This window comes from Toxorhynchites rutilus, chromosome 2 (genome assembly GCF_029784135.1).
Source record: "Toxorhynchites rutilus septentrionalis strain SRP chromosome 2, ASM2978413v1, whole genome shotgun sequence".
NCBI lineage: Eukaryota > Metazoa > Arthropoda > Insecta > Diptera > Culicidae > Toxorhynchites > Toxorhynchites rutilus.
In genome coordinates, this window is record NC_073745.1 from 50092111 (window position 1) to 50111592 (window position 19482).

Below are 19482 nucleotides of genomic sequence, written 5' to 3' on the forward strand. Positions count from 1 at the left end.
TACGCTTCGAAAATGTTCTGCCTCCTAAGTCGGGTACTTATTGTGACTTCGTTGTTAACAGTCGGATCAAACAGTGCCCCTCAAACTGAACTTCTTCTGCATCCGAGCACTCCGCGTCGAGGTCGCTTCCTCGGATTGCTGGGTTTCCTAACGGGGCTAACGTTGATTGATTCGTTGGATGATAGCGACTCGCCTAAGATAAAGCCACCGGCTGGGATAGTAAGGATTGATATCGGGAGACCCTTTATGGAATCGATATATCAGTACACCTACAATCCGTACCTTTACGGGGCGGTTCCGTTGATCAACATCAAAATTCCTCTCAGACCGGATAGCGATGTATTCAATAATGCTGGATTTGGAGCTGGCGATGGAGTGTTTGGGGGATCGTCGGGCCTCATATCGAACCACGTTGGGACGGATTTGATTGAACCAAGGCCTCCGACGTTTGCTGATGAGCCGGTGAGTATTGCGAATGTATTAGGATACTAAAACATTTATAATTTTTAATTTGTATATTTGAACTCTTCATTAATTCATCTCGAAAACAAAACAGTTAATGCGAATACACAAAACTATAACATTCAGAAAACAACAAAAAGTCGTCTTGTCTAATCATTCACAACTCTTAACGTAACAGGCATCGCCAACGGCCCAAACACTGGAAGAGAAGCCTAGGAATAGGAAAATCAGAAAACCTCAACTGTTCACTTCGAGGATAATACGAAGCACACTAAGAAGCGATCTAGCAGAGGATCAATTGTCCGACGCGGCGGAAGACTCAAATTCATTGATTCAATCCACAACAACCATATCGTCCAGCCCCATGTTAAGTGATTCGAATCTCACCGAAGGATTAGGCCCATGTGAGGAGCCATTAAACCTTTACGTAACAGCTATTCCAGTCATCGAGGATAACTCTTTATACGATCAGCCATCGGACATACCGCACCCCTATCCGTTCAACGCAGGTAGCCTTCGAGATACGGCATCCATCAGTCTAACGACGATCGAACCGCATGACGAGTTCAGGCCGAGTCGGCCGGATAAACTGCAAAATTATTTCAACAGCGCCGCAACTGCCATAAATCCTGATGAATTTCGTCCGATAATTACCGTTTAGAATAAGATTGACCACAACATAAACGTTGCGTTACGATAGGTTTGGTAAATAAATTGCGTCATGTGATGCGGGAACACAATCACACTTCTTTGTGCTGACTGCAGAATGTATATTGCGTTGTTATCGCCCACAACGCCCACAACAAAATAAGTGATTATCAGCAATATCTCACCTAAATTTTGACCCATGTCCCGCCGACGGCCGCCTGAGAGGGCCCTAAATCATTTCACATTAGCAACCCATAGACGCGACCTATTCATTACATAAGTTGTACAGGGTAATTTTTGGAAGGCTCGTTTTCCGAACTTTCATATTTAATAGCAGTAATAGTAAAGCATGTTCGTCTTGTATTGTTATTGATTCGTGAAAAGTCACTCGAGCTACATTTACAAATCATTCAATTATAGTATCGAAATTCTCACGTAACCTTTGAAAAAGACCTATCTGCGTTGATCGATTCTCTTCATCAACATTCTATTTCCTTAATAACTCTGCGGTAGAATCATTTCCTGATGTGTTCGGCAGAGTGGCAGCGAAAATGGTCATGTCAAATTTCAAAAACCGACCATGTACATTTTGTTTGTTGACCCAAAAAAATGACCTGTGCAAAGTTTCAGCTCAATCGGACATGATTTAGAGGTGCCTCAAAGCGCTCAATGTTTTGATTTTTTGATTCTCGAAAATCTTCCAAGGGGGGAGTAAAAAAAAATTTGGAAAATCGATTTTTTGGATGCCAAATGACTTAAAAATGCATGAAACGTCGAGATCTGGTGTCATCTCGAAAAAAAAAAGTTTAGGCCGAGAATCGACTTTTTGGACCTTAGCCTGAGTGGCCAAAAAAGTCAAAACTTTTAGTGCTTTGAAGCACCTCTAAATTATGTCCGATTGAGCTGATATTTTGCACAGGTAATTTTTTTGGGCCTATAAACAAAATGTGCATGGTCTTTAAATTCGATAATTATTTTTTTCGATACCTTCATTGCCTCTCCCAAAAGGTAGATTTTCGTCCAAAAATTTTTTTTTCGAGATTACAGCAGATCTTGACGTTTCATGCATTTTAAGACGTTTGGTATCGATGATGATGGTCCCGCCTCTTTCCCCTACAGAGGTTTGAGCAAGACGAGTTATCTAAAAGATAATTTATTTATTTTCCTCAACATTGAAATCAGTTTAGCAAACATGAAAAACGAACTGATTTTACTTACAGATATAAGTTCAAAAAATTGCAATGTCCAAAAAAGCCAATACTCAGTCATGTCCGCCACAGAGACTGTCCCGACGAGGTCCTTGCAGCCAAGTGGCCCACCATAACACAAGTCCAACCGCCAGCCTTGTTTTGGATTGACTATGAATACCCTCATTCAGAGAAATCGAGAAAATTTCCTTTACGAAAAAATCCTAGATCGGCACTTAAAAATACTTTCAATTTAATATCCTTTATATCTGTGTCTCGCGAGTGACGCCTAAACTTTTGTAGACTACTTTTATTTTTTTTAAACTAATACAACTATAAGAACGACAAAATAAAAATAAAAATAGTCCATCATCACCAAGATCATGACAGACATAATAGAGATCAATACAAATTTAAAAATATAATCCGTTCAAAAAAAAACTTCGTCAGATTCATTGAAAATATTGAAAACAAACTGCAAAAAAATTGTCCACATTAAATTATCCGTTCGTATAAAACTTCGTCAGTAAAGATCTTCGTCATAAAAATAAACAAAAACTCGTTCAGCTGTAAAGAAAACACAGCTTTTACATGTGAAATACAGTGCCTCTTAAATTCTGTAAGTGTTGTTGCGCATTTAGTATGTCTTGGGATCGAGTTGAACACAATTATTCCTTTGAAGTACAACGAATTTTGTGAAGCACATGACAAGAAATTAGGTGTTCTTAATTCATTCGCGTTTCTAGTGTTATAACTATGGAAGTCACTTCCTCTTTCAACTCGATCACACAAATATCGAGGCAGCAAACCGTTAATTACTTTAAAAATGAACACCATAGTTAAATAAACAATTCTTTGCTTCACTGATAACCATTGCAGAGCGTCCAACATTAAAGATGAGGAAGTGAATCTGTTACATTTTAGTATCAACCGCATTATTTTGTTTTGCAAGCGCTGTAATCTCGATATTTGTGTGTCATTGGCTAAAAATAAAATGGAAGAGCAATAGTCTAAATGAGGAGAGATGATTGATTTGTATAGCTGTATATTGCTGCAAATAGTTAAATCATTTTTCAATCGATATAAGATTCCATACTTCTTGGCAATTTTCTTGATGACATTGTCAATGCGAGTGTTGAACTTGAGTTTGTCATCAATAATCACGCCAAGATATTTAATGTCCCGAACTCGATCAATAGTCTCATTATCAATAACGGGAGACGTTTTCATTTAAACGATTTCGCGAGATTACCATATATTTAGATTATTTCTAGGGGATTCGAAATTGTATAATTAAAAATAGCCCGTTGAGTTCTGTCATTTAAATAGCTTTCGAACCATTTATATGCAGTACTCGTAAATCCAAAGCGCTTAATCGTGTTCAACAACAAGGGCCTAGAAATTGTTTCGAAAGCGCGTTTTAGATCCAAAAAACCAGCAATGATATTCTCTCTGCACTCTAGTTTCTCTTTCCATTTTGCTAATACCAAGTTCAATGCGGTTTCACAGGAATGACTTTCCCGATATCCCGATTGTTCTGGTACTAGCAAAGCATTGCAATTTAAATATTTCAGCAGCTGGCCTTTAACGACTCCTTCTAATATTTTCTCTAGCGTGTGCAACATATTGATCGGCTTTAATCGTTCGAAAAAAAATCAATTTTCCAAATTTCCTTTACTCCCTCCTTGAATGATTTTCAAGGATGAAAAAATCAAAATTTTGAGCGCTTTGAGGCACCCCTAAATCATATCCGATTGAGCTGAAATTTTGCACAGGTAATTTTTTTGGAACATGAACAAAATGTACATGATCGGTTTTTGAAATTCGATGATGAATTTTTTTCCATACATCCATTGCCACCCTAGTGTTCGACGATCAAGAGTGTAGTAGAGAACTTCGTTCATCAAACCATGTAGCAAAACTGGCGCGAAATCTGTCTGCAAGGCCGCGCCTATTTAAAGAGAAAGTCAATGAAGAGAATCGATCGAAGCAGATACGTTCTTTTCAAAAGTTACGTGAGAATTCTTGTACTGGGAAAAAGTGTTTCGCAAATTCAGACCACCACCAGGCTTGCCATAATATCTGTGGTTTCCCAATATCTTTTCATCTTTGTTTTTTCTTAAAATATCTGTATTGATATCTGTATTAATTTTACAATTCCAGTTTTGAAGTAGAATCGTAACTTTGTCATCATTGATTGGTATAGTTATTATTGATTCGACGATGTTGATGGTATACTCGTAGCGATCACTGGTTCTGTAAACTGTATACTATACACTGTAGTGAATATGCAATGCTTCATCGAGGTGTAATGGAAGCTTGCACAGTTACTAGGGTGCGCCTCTTCACATTGTGCTAAGTAAATACCTTTTGACGTAGGACTACGTCTAACCGGAAGATATAGGGGGTGAAATGGAAATCTAGGCACTGAACAAGTAGGAAAAAATGCAAGATTTGGAACGCTTATAACTCGAGCATTTCTCAATAGATCGCAAAGGTTTTTGCATCAATTGATAGGAAATATATCTACGCATCTATCATAACGAATAACATTTCATTTTTCTTGAGATAAATAATTGAATAATTGTGAAATATCAAGCATTGTCCAAATACACTATGTGCCCATTTTTGATTGGTCCATTGTGTGCTCCTCAAATCGTACCGACCAAAACGGCAACCAGAGCAGTAGCGAAATAGAATGAAGCACGATTGGAAAGGAAAAAGAAAAAAATGAGGGAAACATTGGTCGTAGTCTCACACATGCGTAATTCTCGAGCCAGCCAGTCAGCTTAAAAATCCCCTCTCCGCTGCCGTAACGATCATTCTCATCCGAACCGTACACCACATCGTTTCGCATCACCTCACATCAACAAACCAACACAAGCAGCCATGGTTGGATATGGCAAAGGAGGAAAAGTGAAGGGAAAGGCAAAATCCCGCTCGAACCTTGATCTGGAGTTCCCGCTCGTGTTGATCTGGAGTTCCCCGCAAGGGTAGCTAGGCCGAGCGCGTTAGTACCAGTGTACCAGTCCACCTAGCCGGCGTTATAAAGCTTCGGCCGCCGAAGTGATCGAGTTAGCTGGCAAAGCTGCTCGCGACGATAAGAAAACCTGCATTCGGAACATAACACATTCGGTTCGGCGGACATCAAGACAACAGGCAGTTGCAGCGAATGGCGAGTGGCAAACGCAATCGCAAAACGGCATCAGGTAGCAGAAGAAAAAAGTTTGTTCTTTATACAAACTGCTTTGGCGGCAAATCCAGAACAAGGCGGCATCGAGGGCGTTCGAAATGGGTTTTTTCAAAACCACGAGTACTAAGTTTTCTAAATTGGAACCATTCCATAAAACAAGGCGCCTTTCAGGGCCATTAAACCTTCCAAAAAAGAGTTTAGGAAATAAAGTTCAATGCTTTCTAAAACATTATCCAAAATAATAATAAAACACAAATTGATGTTTTCATAATTTGTTTGCCAGGATTTGATGAGTATGTGAATTTGGCAGTTGTTCTGAGCTTATTGATAGTTGGGGACTTTCCTGATTATTCAATTTTCACCAATTCTTAAATTGTTTCCAGATTTAAAGTACAGTAATCTACAATTAGTTCGACATTTAGCTAATTGGACGGACATGTAATGCGACTTATTTAGTTGGACATTTTTGTAAACATAGAGATCCAAATTATGACCCCACATTGAAAGTCGACACTGTACCACTGTCATCGCAAATGTTCAATTACAGGTTAAAATTACCTCCAATCCGGCACTGAGTGGTGGTAATGCGACGTGCCATTGAATGTAATTTACTGTAAAAGATGTCACAAGCTGGATGGGAAGAAATTTTCCAACTGTGAAAGCTGTGGCGAGTGACAACAAATCGCTAAACAGGAAGGTTTAGCCGAACAAGATGGGAATATCGAGTGATAACAAAAACACAACACCAAAGGTTCTTTTCAGAACCATCAACATATTCATAAAGAGTAAACAGTAAACTAATCCATTTTTCAGGTATATAGGTAGGTATTCACGTAGGTGAAGAAAATAAAACAATATATTTAAAATATATATTTAACGAAAGCTGTCCCCTTTGTATAGTCCTACGTCACTCCGGTTATGTCCCCGACATTACCCACCCGTCTTTTTGTAATATACTAGCTGACCCGGCTAACTTCGTTCCGCTCAAAATTTATTTTTCATTTTTCATTATCACATCCATGGGTCCAATCGCAGATTGGTTCGTTGATTGATCTTCTAATCTACCTTTTAAAAAAATTTTCACTATAAAATTTCAGTATTTCTACCAAAACTCAACATTATACAGGTCGGACTCGATTATATATAGTCGACCATTTTTATTCAACAATTATTTTCAAATCCTATACATAACCGAATCTCAAGAAAACAATTTCTTCATTAATGTATGAATGTCAAACATTAATAGAAAAAGAGCTTTTTGTGATTCCATTATGTGTTGGATTCGAAAATTAACGTTGAAAGTGAAATTGCGATTATATATAATCGAGTCCGACCTGTAATATCATTCCTCGTCGATTGTCTGCAAGAGACGGACACGCATGTTCGTTCTACGCTACAATATCGAAACTGGAAAGTTTTTTTTTCTGCTCCGCCAAAGTGAGTTTTGGTTTTTTTTTCTTTCGCCCTTTCGTGGCAAGTTAAGTGCTTAAGTGCTTAAGGTGAAGGTGGAAACTAGCCATTGTAGTAGTATAGGTAAACCCACGTCTAAAAATGGGTGTAGTGTTAGTGTTTGTGAGAGAAGAGCAAAGCACACGTAAATAGATCAATTCACTTATCAGACTGTGTGGCGCTTCATTGACACGAGTCTTTGAATACATTTGAAAAAACAAAAAATAATAATTCAATACTAAAGGAAAATGTATGAACGATATGTTCCGATGAACAATTGCAAATATAAATATATATATATATATATATATATATATATATATATATTTATATATATATATATATATATATATATATATATATATATATATATATATATATATATATATATATATATATATATATATATATAGAAGGTGCATTTGTATATGAAGTAAAATTCTGATTACAGGCTAACCTTTTTTTGTGCGGTAGATAGGGACCGCTTTCCTGCTGCGCGTGGCTGTTTTGTTCTTTTAGTTGCATGTTGAAACGTGTTGCTGTTAGAAATCATGTCATGCAAAAACTTAGAAAAACTTAGAGCACTTGATGAGAGGCGTATGCAGAAAAATCTCCGTAGAAACCCGAAACTTTTCTGGTCCTTTGTCAACTCCAAGAGAATGGAAAAAGGCTTGCCCGTGAACATGTTTCTGGTGAACCACTCGGTTAACACTGCACTCGAGAAATGCAATCTTTTCGCTACTCACTTCAAGCGAGCATTCAATTACCGTTCGTCCTCCGAAATGCAAGTTGCTGCCGCCGTTAGAGACACTCAAACCAACGTATTGAATCTTGACATCTTCCGAGTCACCAGCGATGTTGTGGAGGCTGCGATCCGCAAATTGAAGTATTCTTTGACTCCCGGTCCGGACGGTATCCCTTCTTGTGTACTCAAAAAATGTGCGCCAAGTCTTGCCTACCCTTTATCGGTTCTATTCGACACCTCTCTACAGCAGAGTATGTTTCCTTCGCTATGGAAGCAGTCAGTGATGTTTCCAGTACACAAGAAAGGAGACAAACGTAACATAGAAAACTACCGAGGAATCACATCACTTTGCGCCTGTTCAAAAGTTTTCGAAATCATTGTCAATGATGCTGTGTTTTCCTGTTGCAAGAACTATCTGTCAATGGATCAGCACGGTTTTTTCCCAAAAAGGTCTGTCGCAACCAATTTGGTCGACTTTGTTTCCATTTGTCTGCGCAATATGGAGCAAGGTACACAGGTGGACGCAGTGTATACGGACCTCAAGGCTGCTTTCGATCGCGTCGATCACAAAATCCTTCTAGCAAGGCTGAACAAACTCGGGATTTCATCAAGACTAACGACATGGTTGAACTCGTATCTGAAAGATAGACAGATGTGTGTCAAAATCGGACCTGCACAATCTGCGACATTCTCTAATCCTTCGGGAGTGCCTCAAGGAAGCAATCTAGGTCCATTGTTGTTCTCACTATACATCAACGAAGTATCCTTGATACTTCCAACTGGGTGCCGCTTATTCTATGCTGATGATGTGAAAATTTATATGGCAATCAGGAACGCACTAGATTGCCATAGGCTTCAGGATCTGGTCAACCGCTTTGAAGAATGGTGCTTGAGGAATATGATGTCGCTCAGTATCTCGAAATGCAGCACTATTTCGTTTCACCGGAAGCTCAAGCCAATAGTGTTTAACTACTCCATTTCTGGTCAAGTTCTGTCGCGAGTGAGCCACATCCGCGACCTTGGAGTGACCCTTGATAATGCGCTCAGTTTCCGACTGCACTTCAACGAAATTATTGCTAAAGCCAACCGGCAGTTGGGATTCGTTCATAAAATTACAAGTGAATTTCGTGATCCACACTGTCTTCGATCTCTATACTGCTCGCTAGTTCGATCTACACTGGAGTTTAGTGCAGTTGTCTGGTGCCCGTTTCAAACTAACTGGATTTGTAGGATTGAGTCTATTCAGCGGAAATTTGTGCGACATGCTCTCCGGAATCTTCCGTGGCGGGATCCACTAAACTTGCCACCGTACGAGGCTCGTTGCCAACTCTTGGGACTGGAGACGCTGGAAAGGAGACGTTTCAACGCTCAGGCTATGTTTGTCGCCAAACTTTTGACCGGAGAAATCGACTGCCCTGCACTGTTGGAGCAAATTAATATGTATGCGCCTGAACGTATTCTTCGTACCAGAAACTTTTTGTATCTTGAGGGACGCAGTGTGAACTATGCGTTGCACAATCCTGTTCGTTTTATGTCAGTCCGTTTCAATGATGTGTTCGACTTATTTGACTTTAATATCTCTTCGGACACCTTTTACAGACGACTCACTCGTAGATGAAATCTTTGTATTGTTTTATTTTGTTGGACCATTGTATTTTGATTTAGTAGTGTCGTTTAGTTTTAAGAAAATCATTAAGACCAAGTGTGAGTCAGTCAGCTCGCGCAGTCCGAAGCCGCCGGACGCAAAGTTGTTCGTGTCCGTTATTGTGTTGGAACAATACCGTTATCGGTTTCGCTGAAGTGATTGTGTCGCTCTAACGGTGTTTTCTTTATTGCGAGAGTGAAGTGATAAGTAATCACAACCAGCGGGAGGGAGAAGTCCTCCACTGCGGGCGCTGTGAGCGTGTGCCGTTCCTCGTCATCGTATTGTGGTGCGATACACCATTGCTGTTGTGCCAAGCGATCATCACGTGGTTCGATTGGAGCACCGTTACCGTGCGCTTCAAGTATTTTAGTTTATATATATATTAGGTTAAGGATTTAAAAAAAAAAAAGAAAAAGTATAATTGTATATCTGCCATAATGGCAGAGTGCGATCCTCTTGATATGGACATTGAATCTGATGTTTCCTCCTCACTAACTACTGGGAAGTCGCTTAAACGCGTTCCCCCCTCAGACGATGTCTTTTCAGAGGAAGAGTTAATCAACCTCAACAAGCCCCCTTCAAGAAAATTGGCAAACTTTTCCACTTCGCCCCCTCAATCTCCCGCTCCCGCTTCCGATTATCTCCCGAACTTGCCTCCCAGCCCAACTGTTCCCGCTCCCGCTCAACAATCGACCTCGTCCTCCCCCGCAGTTGTCCCCTCTCCGCGTGTCAAGGTCTATCCAGAAGATGCATCTGGATCTGGCCCATGGGTTGTTTTCTTCCGGCCAAAACCCAACGGGAAATCGCTCAACGTCATTCAGATCATGAAAGATCTGACAAAAAATTATTCCTCCGTGGTCGAAATCAGAAAGGTTCGACCGAACAAACTGCGTGTTGTCGTGGCTGATCGGAAGCAAGCTAACGAGATTGTTGTCGACAATAGGTTCGTACTAGAATATCGCGTCTATGTGCCCTGCCATAACGTAGAAATTTCGGGGGTGATCACAGAAACGGGTCTGACGAGCGCATTAATAAAAGAGGGAGATGGCAGATTTAAAAAGCTCCCTTTGACGAAAGTTAAAATTTTGGACTGCCATCAATTAGGAAAAGTGTCCCAGGAAGAGGGAAAAACAAAATTCACCCCGTCCGACTCGTTTCGAGTAACTTTTGCTGGTTCCGCCCTCCCTGACTACGTTATGGTGGACAAATTGAGGCTTCCGCTGCGTCTCTTCGTGCCAAAGCCCATGACTTGCAACAAATGCAAGTCAGTTGGTCACACAGCAGACTACTGCGCCAACAAGGAGCGCTGTGCCACTTGCGGAGAGCAACATGTGGGCAAATCCTGCAGTGCGACTGAGCATAAGTGTCCATATTGCGGGGGGACCCCACATGAGCTCTCAGCTTGTGAAAATTACAAGAGTCGCTGGGAGAAACAGAAGCGCTCTTTAAAGGAACGCTCGAAACGCACTTTTGCGGAAATTTTAAAGGGCGCTTCTCCACAGGCCCAACAACAACAACATCCAATCTCCTCACACAATATCTTTTCCACGTTGCCAGTTGACGAAATGGAAGCGGACACAGCTCACGGGGGTACACCGTTTATTTCCCAAGGGAATCCCCGGCGCAAAAATGTGACCACTCCCAAAATTCAATCACAAGTCCCTCCGGTGATATCCCCTGTTAGCTTGCCTAAAAAAACGAGTGCAGCGGACAAGCAAAATCAGGTTCCTCCTGGCTTCCGTGGGAATAGTTCACCTTCGAACGACCCAGCACTCGAGGGGACATCAAAAACCCCAACTGTCCCTATTTTTCCGTCCAGCTCAACTTCCCAATCGGGATTTATAAAGTTGTCTGACCTTTTGGATCAAATCTTCAAGTGTTTTAACGTTTCCGACTCCATCAGAACCATTGTCATTTCAATGCTTCCAGTATTAAAGACAATTTTGCAACAATTGATGCAAACATGGCCCCTCCTTGCAATGATTATCTCTCTTGATGTCTAATTCAAATAGAGAGGTCGGAGATATCACTGTTTTACAGTGGAATTGTCGTAGTCTTATCCCTAAATTGGATACATTCAAATTTTTAATTCATAACTACAATTGTGATGTTTTTGCTCTGTCCGAAACTTGGCTTTCTTCGCGAGATGATCTCTCTTTCCATGATTTCAATATTGTACGCTTGGACCGTGATGACAGATACGGAGGGGTGCTATTGGGGATCAATAAGTGCCACTCATTTTTTCGAATTGACCTTCCACCTATTGGAGGGATTGAAGCTGTTGCTTGTCATGCAAACATCAGAGGCAAAGACCTCTGTATTGTCAGCTTGTATTGGCCTCCGAGAGCTGCGGTTAGCCGCAAGCAACTTGTTGACATGTGCTCACTCCTTCCTGAGCCACGATTGATCTTGGGAGACTTCAACTCTCACGGAACTGCCTGGGGGGAACAGTACGACGACAATCGTTCATTGTTGATATATGACCTTTGTAACAGCTTCAATATGACCGTTTTGAACACTGGGGAAACAACACGTGTACCTAAACCTCCTGCTAACCCAAGTGCTCTTGACCTCTCGCTTTGCTCGAATTCACTATCGTTAGATTGCAAGTGGGATGTAATCCAGGACCCCAACGGTAGTGATCACTTGCCAATCAAAATTTCCATCACCATTGGGTCGAATTCTTCTGAATCTATAAACATGGCATATGACCTCACAAGACACATTGACTGGAAAAAATATGCGGACGCGATTACTCTAGCCATCAATTCCAGAGATGGTTTACCTCCATTGGAGGAGTATAACTTCCTTTCTCGTTTGATCTATGACAGCGCAGTTCGCGCTCAAACGAAACCCAATCCAGGTTCCACCATTTTCCGAAGGCCTCCCAATCTATGGTGGGATAGCCAATGTTCCAAGCTTTATGTAGAAAAATCGAATGCATTTAAAGCTTTTCGGAAACGTGGTACTCCTGAAAATTTTCAAACGTATTTAGCCCTTGAGAATCAGTTCAAAAATTTGATCAAAGGGAAAAAACGTGCTTATTGGCGAAATTTCGTGGGAGGTTTGTCACGAGAAACGTCAATGAAAAAATTATGGAAAGTGGCTCGAAACATGAGAAATCGCTCTTCATCCAATGAAAGCGAGGAATATTCACATCGATGGATCTTTAATTTTGCACGAAAGGTTTGTCCTGATTCAGCTCCTGTGCAAAAATTTGTTCGAGATATACCACAAGATAGGTGCGATCTTGATTCCGAGTTTTCGATGGTAGAATTCTCTCTTGCTCTCCTTTCATGTAACAATTCTGCTCCGGGATCGGATAGAATTAAGTTCAACTTGCTGAAAAATCTCCCTGATGTGGCGAAACATCGCTTGTTGAACTTATTCAATCGGTTTCTGGAGCATAATATTGTTCCAGATGATTGGAGACAAGTACGAGTTATAGCCATTCAAAAACCCGGAAAACCCGCGTCCGACTTCAATTCGTACCGCCCAATAGCAATGCTGTCTTGTATACGGAAATTGTTGGAGAAAATGATCTTGTTTCGCCTTGATCGATGGGTTGAAACGAATGGCCTACTCTCAGATACACAATATGGGTTCCGCAGGGGCAAGGGGACGAATGATTGTCTTGCGTTGCTTTCTTCAGAAATTCAATTGGCTTACGCCGAAAAAAAACAAATGGCTTCAGTATTCTTGGACATAAAGGGGGCCTTTGATTCTGTTTCAATAGAGGTCCTGTCAGACAAATTACACTCTCGGGGTCTGCCGCCTCTATTGAATAATATGTTATATAACTTGCTTTGTGAGAAACATTTGAATTTTTCTCACGGGGATTCGACAGTAAGTCGGGTCTCCTACATGGGACTCCCCCAGGGCTCATGTTTAAGCCCCCTTTTGTACAACTTCTATGTAAGCGACATCGACAATTGCCTTACACAAAATTGCAACCTAAGACAACTTGCAGATGATGGAGTGGTGTCTGTCGTAGGATCAAACGAATCCGAACTGCAAGGACCCTTACAAGATACTTTGAACAATTTTTCAACCTGGGCCATTGGGCTAGGGATCGAATTCTCCACGGAGAAAACAGAGATGGTGGTTTTTTCTAGGAAGCATAGACCAGCAAAACCAAAGCTTCAACTTTTGGGTAAACCGATCACTCATGCTATGTCTTTCAAGTATCTTGGGGTCTGGTTCGACTCCAAATGTACTTGGGGGGCCCATATTAGGTATCTGAGTAAAAAATGCCAACAAAGAATAAACTTTCTCCGTACAATTACCGGCACCTGGTGGGGAGCCCACCCAGAAGATCTTATAATGTTGTATCGAACAACTATTCTCTCAGTGATGGAGTATGGCAGTTTCTGTTTTCAATCAGCTGCCAAAACACACCTCATTAAACTCGAGCGAATTCAGTATCTTTGTCTCCGTATTGCGTTGGGATGTATGCCCTCAACGCATACCATGAGTCTCGAGGTTTTGGCAGGCGTACTCCCACTAAAAGATCGCTTCAATTTATTATCTCTTCGGTTCTTCATTCGGTGTAAGGTTATGAACCCATTGGTGATCGGAAATTTTGAGCAGCTGATCGAGCTAAATTTTCATTCTGGATTCATGAGCTCATATCATGAATTCGTCTCCATGCAGGTTGATCCTTCTTCGTATATTCCCAACCGTGTTTGTTTTCCTGACTACATCAATTCCTCTGTGCATTTTGATCTGTCCATGATGCAGGATATCCATGGAATTCCAGATTATCATCGATCGGGGATCGTTCCTACGATTTTCGAAGCAAAGTATGGGCGTGTCAATTGTGATAATATGTACTTTACTGATGGGTCCTCTATGAATGAGTCCACAGGATTTGGAGTGTTCAACAAATTTTTTAGCACCTCACACAGTCTTCAGTATCCTTGCTCAGTGTATATTGCTGAATTGGCAGCAATACACTGGGCGCTGGACAGCGTCACCTCACGACCTGTTGAACACTATCACATTGTAACGGATAGTCTTAGCTCTGTCGAAGCTATCCGTTCAGTGAGGCCGGAAAAGCACTCGCCGTACTTCCTTGAGAGAATACGAGAAATTTTGAGTGCTTTATCCAGACGCTGTTATGTCATTACCTTTGTCTGGGTCCCTTCACATTGCTCAATTCCGGGTAATGAGAGGGCTGACTCATTAGCAAAGGTAGGTGCAATTGAAGGCGAAATTTATCAGCGTCAAATCGCCTTCAATGAATTTTATTCTTTAGTTCGTAAAAATACCATCGTTAACTGGCAACGCAAATGGAACGAAGATGAATTGGGCCGGTGGCTCCACTCAATTATCCCTAAGGTTAGCCTCAATCCGTGGTTCAAAAGTCTGGAATTGAGTCGGGACTTTATTCGCACCTTCTCCCGACTCATGTCCAATCACTGTTCGTTAGACGCGCTGCTTTTTCGTTTTAATCTTGCCGACAGCAATCTCTGCGGTTGTGGCCATGGTTACCACGATATCGAACACGTTGTTTGGTCGTGCGAGTTGTATCTTGTCGCCAGATCGAATTTAGAAAACTCCCTTCGGGCTGGAGGAAAGCAGTCCAATGTGCCGGTGAGAGATGTGTTGGCTCGGTTAGACCTTGATTACATGTCCCAAATATATGTTTTCCTTAAAGCTATCGATCTTCGAGTGTGATTGTTTATACATCCTTTTCCCCTCCTTTTCGTCCTTCGCGAGCTATCGGTTCCCTTCCTACTAACATTAGAATAAGTTAAATTGTAAATACATATTAGATGTAAGGATAGTTTTAAGAATTGAGTGTGAAGTGTCAGTGTGAATGAGAATGTGAATGTGAATGTGAGTGCGAGTGTAAACACACATCTCCTTACATCCCATCCTTTTCCTAATGAAAATGTGTCACCCTTCTAAACTCGAGTCGACCGCGAGTAATCGGTTTCCTATTTCATTAACCATAGAATTAAGGAAACAACATGTTGATATATGCTAGTGGAAATATAGTTAAGAGTTTGGCTCCATTAAACTTATGTAACTGAGCCTGTAAAAATAAACGGATTAATAAAAAAAAAAAAAAAGTGTGAGTCAGATGGTTTAAAGAAAAGAAATAAAGAAATAAAGTGGATAATTGAGACGCAAATATGCTTTTTTTCGCACTAAAATGCATATAAACCGTCGAAAAAACTAAATGGACGATAACTTCGTCAAATATGATTCTTTTCATACACCTCACAAAAAAAAATTCGCACAAAAACAGGTTTGTTTACGCGAGCGTAACATGAGCAAATTTATAACACATGCGAATTGGGGCTCTTTTGGTATTAACAAGTTTTTCCGCATAGTAACTCTATGTTGATAATTCCTTAATATTTTCCTTCGTTGATCGTATTGTTTTCACGTATTCACGTTGGAGAGCCTTAACCCTTCTCTTCGTTGGCCGAGGCATTTTGATTGAATGTAATACTTTTCCGTTTACTGTTTTTGAAAGCATAGGCAGCCGTGGCAGCGTTCCGAGCTCTTAAATACAATTTTCTTACTCAATGTTAAAGTTGCTAAAACTTACATTATAGACCCATTAAACGTAAAAATAATAATTGTATTGATATGAACACAATTTTTTTTCTATTGATTTTATGACATGAAACGCTATGACTCAGGAATAACATTTTATTGAGCGGTTTTTATAGCTGTTTCGATTATGTTGTTTGGCATCAGTGTCGAAAAAATAACGATGCTTTCACCAATACAAACAAAACCATTGCCGAAGGTTGAAAAATGAAAATTTAACTTACAGAGCACTAGCTCGAGTTTTCCGACGTTTTTCACTATACAGTGCGACAGCACATGAAAGTTTAATATCTTGTGAGTAATCGATTAGAGTTTAGTTGATATTACTTGATGGGAAGTGTGCGAAAACGATCATTTTCTTCACACTGTTTCGCAAATTTATTGATTTTCGTTCGAGGGGTAAGGGAGGGAGATGAAAGAAATGAGCGCCATTGTGGCAGCCATTTGTGGCTAGCTTCCACCTTCACCTTAATGCATTCCAATATTCTGGTAATGACTGTTATAAGGTGTGTTGGAAGATAATGTTTACTACCTATTTATACATTTATCACGTCAATCCATCATTCATAGTAAAAGTTATGGCTTCCGTTTTAACTTACCCCGTATTTCAATTTGCCCCGGTGTACATTATTTGGTTTGTAATGAAACAAATCGACAATTACTTTTCGAGCAACCCAACATTTTTTTGAACCGCGTAACTTTTCAAAAGTTCTGGAAAAACGCACATATCTAGAATTTAGGTAGGGACCAGGGTTACCATATCTACAGAATAATCTGTATTTATACAGAATTTTCAGTCTTTTCGAAACCAAGAATCTGTAGATACAGATTACAGATTTTTTAGGTTTCCATACAGATTTACAGATTTTTCTAAATAACGATCCAATATTAGTTATGGCTTGATCACAATAATATTTTTTCCCAACTCACCAATTTTATTCATGTAGGATTCGAATCAGTCTGCATGAGGGTCATTTTAGCATTCATGTGTAGCGTGTAATACTGCTTTCTCATGTTCAATCTAAGGCGAAGAGATGCCAAAGTCTGCGTCATCAGCTAGCTTTACAATAAATGAATATCACTGTTTATCTTATTCCTGCTAAAGCACAGTAAATGCGATTTTTTACGTGGATACCATCAACGTCGTCAAATTAATAATAACTATGCCAACCAATGATACTAAAACTAAGATTAGGCTTCAAAATTTTATATATAAAGATTTTGAAGCATAATCAAGGTTTTTCCCACGTGCGTATAACTCATCATCACAACAGAACGGCTGATCAGATTTGAGTCGTCTATATATTGTTGTGTCTGTCTCCACTCAAGTTAGAGTGATACAATGCTTTGAATAATATTTAAAAAAAGGAAAATTTGAAAAAATGGGCAACGCATACGACCTGTAGAGAAAAGTAAAATCGGAAAAAATGATTACGCACGCAATGATAAGTTTGTTCGATTGGAGTTAATTTATTCAATTGGAATTAATTTTGACGACATTGATATTTATGTATCGCCAATTTGTAAATATTAATGGATTTTCAGGTGGAAAATGAAAATGAATCGCCAAAATGTGGTTATCAAATTCGAGTAAAGATTGTCCGATTTGAGTTAAGATCCCTTTTTTGTTTTTTTTTTGGAAAATTTAGCAGGAAAAAGGAAAAAAAAAATCGGAAAAAACTAAGCAACTGCTGCTCTCTAGCTTGGTAATTTGATAGAGTTAATTGCAAATTATAGATTGAAATTTATGGTTCCCGGAATAAATCGCCACAGAAAACGACTGCAACAGAAACCACCGCTTATAAAATGTGTAGTAGGCTATAAATATTGTGGCGCGGTATTGTATTTCAAAACAAGAATTAACCGGGCAAACGTATCGCCCCAGGCAAACGTAACGCCCCGGGCAGACGTATACCGTCCGACGCTCGCTAGAGCTCGGTCGGACATTGCTAAAGGATCGTATCCTATGTTTCAAACTAACCGGGCAATCAGTGGATCCCAGGTTTGCGTGCGAGACACCGCCGCTTCCGACGGCGGGTCGGCGGTGGACTCGGATTGCGTCATCTTGGCGGCATGGGCCGCCTCGATTCCTTATCCTCGCCAAATGGGGACTTCGTCCCCATTACATTGTCCTCAGAATAAATTTCGAAAAACGAGAACAAGAGAATAAATTTATAATAGAAATGTGAGGCACATGATGTTTTTCCCGCGCCAAATATTTCTAGCCTACTACACTTTTTCTAAGCGGTTGTTTCTGTTGCAGTTGTTTACTGTGGCGATTTATTCCGGTCACCGAAATTTATTTTCTATTATAAAGGGTGTGTCACATCAAATTGCATCACGGAAAAAACGCTGTAGAAATTCGCCCAGTAGACCGATCCTTTTGAAAATTTTAGACAGTAAAATAAAAACTATTAAACAACTTGTGGCATTTTCTTTTTATTCATACTTCGAGCCCAAGCCCGTATGCTCGCACCTTCCCCTTTACCCCGTCCATAAGGTTCTGTACAACGTCAGGTTGTAGTTTTTTTTTGAACAGAAATCCATTTTCTCTTGAAGTCCGCCTCCGATTTGACAACTTTTGGGTTCTTCCGGAGGGCCTGCTTCATAATCGCCCAATATTTCTCTATTGGGCGAAGCTCCGGCGCGTTGGGTGGGTTCATTTCCTTTGGCACGAAGGTGACCCCGTTGGCTTCGTACCACTCCAACACGTCCTTTGATTAGTGGCACGAAGCGAGATCCGGCCAGAAGATGGTCGGGCCCTCGTGCTGCTTCAATAGTGGTAGTAAGCGCTTCTGTAGGCACTCCTTAAGGTAAACCTGCCCGTTTACCGTGCCGGTCATCACGAAGGGGGCGCTCCGCTTTCCGCAAGAGCAGATCGCTTGCCACACCATGTACTTTTTGGCTAACTTGGATAGTTTCTGCTTGCGAATCTCCTCCGGAACGCTGAATTTGTCCTCTGCGGAGAAGAACAACAGGCCCGGCAGCTGACGAAAGTCCGCTTTGACGTAGGTTTCGTCGTCCATTACCAGGCAATGCGGCTTCGTCAGCATTTCGGTGTACAGCTTTCGGGCTCGCGTCTTCCCCACCATGTTTTGCCTTTCGTCGCGGTTAGGAGCCTTCTGAACCTTGTATGTACGCAGGCCCTCCCGCTGCTTGGTCCGCTGGACGAATGAACTTGACAAATTTAGCTTATTGGCGACATCCCGGACCGAACTTCTCGGATCACGTCTAAACTGCTTAACTACGCGCTTGTGATCTTTTTCACTGACGGAGCATCCATTTTTGCCGTTCTTCACCTTCCGATCGATGGTTAGGTTCTCGAAGTATCGTTTTAGTACTCTGCTGACCGTGGACTGGACGATTCCCAGCATCTTACCGATGTCCCGATGTGACAACTCCGGATTCTTGAAATGAGTGCACAGGATTAATTCACGACGCTCTTTTTCGTTCGACGACATTTTTCCAAATTTACGAAAAATTGACAGTGAAGCATGGCCAACGTGATCTATACACTCTTATCTGATTATAAGCGAAAGCTGAAGATATAATTCCTAAAAATTAAATTTCTACAGCGTTTTTTCCG

General features: G+C 40.7%; 2 protein-coding genes across 2 annotated transcripts in view; one reads left to right on the forward strand and one right to left on the reverse strand.

Annotated features, from left to right (window-relative positions):
• LOC129769036 (uncharacterized) overlaps window positions 1-19482 on the reverse strand; it is a 148129-nt gene that overhangs the window by 43903 nt on the left and 84744 nt on the right. The gene's annotated exons all lie outside the window — the stretch shown is intronic.
• Window positions 13-1123, forward strand: LOC129765734 (uncharacterized). The gene is made up of 2 exons (XM_055766155.1): window positions 13-462; window positions 641-1123. The coding sequence occupies exons 1-2, from the start codon at window positions 13-15 to the stop codon at window positions 1121-1123; spliced, it is 933 nt and encodes a 310-aa protein (XP_055622130.1).